We start from the raw sequence: 2,905 nt of genomic DNA, 5'->3' as shown, positions 1-2,905 counted from the left end.
GTTGTTACGTAACCTGGGAGATATGGAAAGACTTTGCAAAGGACTGTGGGACAGTAAACACAAAATTATCTTTCATTTGGGAGCATCTAAAATAATGTGTACTTCTTATCTCCTTCCCCTCTCCCCATCACTGGTGTGTACATTGCCTACTACTCTGTTTTAAATGATGCCTTAATAGCAACATTCTGCACATATGCAATAAAAAAATGAAAATTTAAGAGAGACAGAGGAAATCTTAACTAAGGCTCTTTTCTTCTTCTCTGCCATGCTATTCTGTGCAGTATACCCTACGGTGTGATATGCGACGTTCTCTGCTGGCAAAAGACCTAACCAAGACCTGTGAATTCATTGTTCACTCACTGGTAAGTGTAGTATTAACTGTACAAAATGAGATTCCCCACACACACATTTTAGGTGAAGTTTGTCAGTAAGGTTAGAAAGCCAAGTAAAACCAGTTAATTTGTAACAGCAACACAGGGGCTCTGTATGTGTGAAGGAAGCTAGCCTCAAAACAAAACCGTTCAGAAGAGCTAGGGTGTCAGTTGTGACTGGCTAGAGTGACACATCTGTCTTTTAAAGAAAATAGTACAAAGAGGACTTGAATTACGAGATGGTTTTATACTGTGGTGAGTTTATTCTCTTTCAGATCTGAAACAATGGTCTGGTTAGACAAATACTACGGTGTTCTTCTAAACGCTGTTTCAGACTATCTGAGCATTTCTTAGCCAAAGGTTCCAGGCACTCACAAGGCCTGTCCTAGAAATGGGAGTTCACTGGTGAGGAGAAAATACCTGACTTCTTCAGATGACTCATTATGATGTAGAGCCCTGACTCAGTGTCAAAGCTGGGACACTGCATCAAGTTGGAAATAAGAAGCTTGTCAGCTTAATCACCTCTGCTGTTAAGTAAGCCCATGGCTGGCAATATGCAAAGATAACTAGGTTAACAAATATCCACATCCTGTGGTTAGCAACATGGAGACAGCTTTCCTCCTGGGGAGAGACGATTGTGGGATGAGACTTGACTGTCTTGCAAGAAATGCTTTGGTGCTTGTTATTTGAAGTTCCTATAACAGATTGGTTTTCTAGTTTGTGTTGACTTGTATGTGTGTCCAGAGCATCTGATGTCAGTACAGACTGTGGAGGCTTAAGTATCTCTTTTTTTCCACCCACAACTTTCTAGAACATACTGTATGTATCATTTGTTTGAATTCCAACAGGACAGTAAAGTATTAGACTCCTTTGTCTTACTTATGAATATGATGGAAATATGTTATTTTTGGTTCCATAGTACCTTTTCTAAAGATACAGCTAGGTGCTATAAAGAAGTTTTTTGTTGGTAAGATTTCATTATTTTCTGAAATATATTATGCTACATTTTATCGGTCCATTATTACAAGTGAGCCACACTTGTCAAAATAGTGAACAAATTACACATTATGCAGTTCACTAGTTTTATTTCTTGTTCCTACTACAGCACTACTTAGATCACAAGTCAGTAAATCTTGTATCTCTCAGTCAGGGTGAATTAATGAGATTTTACTGAACATACAATTGCCACTGTCAGTGCTCAACGTACCATTTCCCTTAACCTTATTTTTTTGCTAGAATGTGTCATTAATGGGGAAAATAGTGAATCTTTTGCTAACATCTTCCATGTTGCAGCTGGGCAGCAGCAGCTATTTTGAATTTTTAAGCAGTGAGGGTAGATCCTAAGAGTTAAAGATAAGCCCATTGGTGGAGTGTGCTCTACTAACTCAGTTACATACAACTTGGTCTCTTATAATTCATGCTGCCCTGGTCTCTTACTCTAATCATGTATGGAGAAGACCGTGCACCTCACTGAGACGAGGGTGGAGAGAGAGGTCGGTCAGTAGCAAGCAAAGCTTGCCTTCCTGACGCGGAGTACAAGCTGCCATCTCAGCAGAGCTCAGGGCTCGTTCAGCCCCTTCTGGAAAGATGCAACTCCTTGGTTTTGTTATAGATGGTGTAACTATGTATACTGAGGAACTGTATTAATGAGCCCCCCAGATTAGCTTTCCATACTGGAGAAGCAACCTGGACCAGGTTTTCTTTATTTTACAGTTAAAGAAGCTGGAATGCTGTGTCTGCTAAATCAACACTACACTAGACTCCGTCGGATCAGGATTTCCTAATGAAATGAGGATGGCTTAGGAGACCTGAGCTGTTACTGAAGGGGCAGTAGAGAGAGTTCAAAGTGCTCAGAGAGTAACAAGAGGAGGAAGAGTTTATAAAACATATATAAAACCATATTTGAAGCAGTGAAGCAAATGGATTTATAATCTCCCCCTCTCTCCACTGCCCAGATTTACTGAGTATTAATAATGAAAGGAAACATTGCAAGTGACATATAAAATGTAATCATTTGTAAATACAGAAATGTGAAATTTAACTTTTTTCTATAGCATACCATATGTTTCAGGTAGGTAGTGTATTTCTTCTTTCCCAGATGGTATAGAGTAGTCAACCACATGTTTTGGTTTTTCTTCCTTTTTTTTTTTTTTTTTTGTATAGGTAGATCTTATGCCAAAAGCTAACAAATGGAGAACTTACTGTGGCTTATTGCAATGGCAAACAAAAACTAGCCAAAAACTAACACAGTTCTGTTTCTACAGTTTCGATTTGTGGTGCACTGTGACTTGTATTTAGACAATATCGTAATGTTATGAAATCACAAAGACAGGAAACCTCAGGGTTTTCATTACATAGATGCACACTTTCAGTATGAAGACAATCCTGAAAAGTAACAGATCCAACAATTGCTTGGCTTTGTTGCCTTTTAAAATACTATCTCTGTGTGTTTTGTAAATCAGTTTACAGTTTAATTCTTTCATTACTTGTAGTCACAGAAAGGGAAACTGATGCCAAGCCCAGTAGACTTCACA

The 2,905-nt window shown here is 38.7% G+C and overlaps 1 protein-coding gene across 1 annotated transcript in view; it reads left to right on the top strand.

Annotated features, from left to right (window-relative positions):
- Window positions 1-244: 244 nt before the first annotated feature.
- DSCR3 (Down syndrome critical region gene 3) overlaps window positions 245-2,905 on the top strand; it is a gene marked incomplete at its 5' end in the record, with an annotated part of 10,112 nt that continues 7,451 nt past the window's right edge. Inside the window, 2 exons of the mRNA XM_010134217.1 lie at window positions 245-362; window positions 2,864-2,904. Of these exons, the coding sequence (XP_010132519.1) occupies window positions 245-362; window positions 2,864-2,904 (159 nt within the window). The remainder of the gene's footprint in view (window positions 363-2,863; window position 2,905) is intronic.

This window comes from Buceros rhinoceros, unplaced genomic scaffold, assembly GCF_000710305.1.
Source record: "Buceros rhinoceros silvestris isolate BGI_N320 unplaced genomic scaffold, ASM71030v1 scaffold16374, whole genome shotgun sequence".
In the NCBI taxonomy this organism is placed as follows: domain Eukaryota; kingdom Metazoa; phylum Chordata; class Aves; order Bucerotiformes; family Bucerotidae; genus Buceros; species Buceros rhinoceros.
The sequence above is the reverse complement of the archived record's forward strand: the minus strand, read 5'-3'. Positions and strand labels throughout refer to the sequence as shown.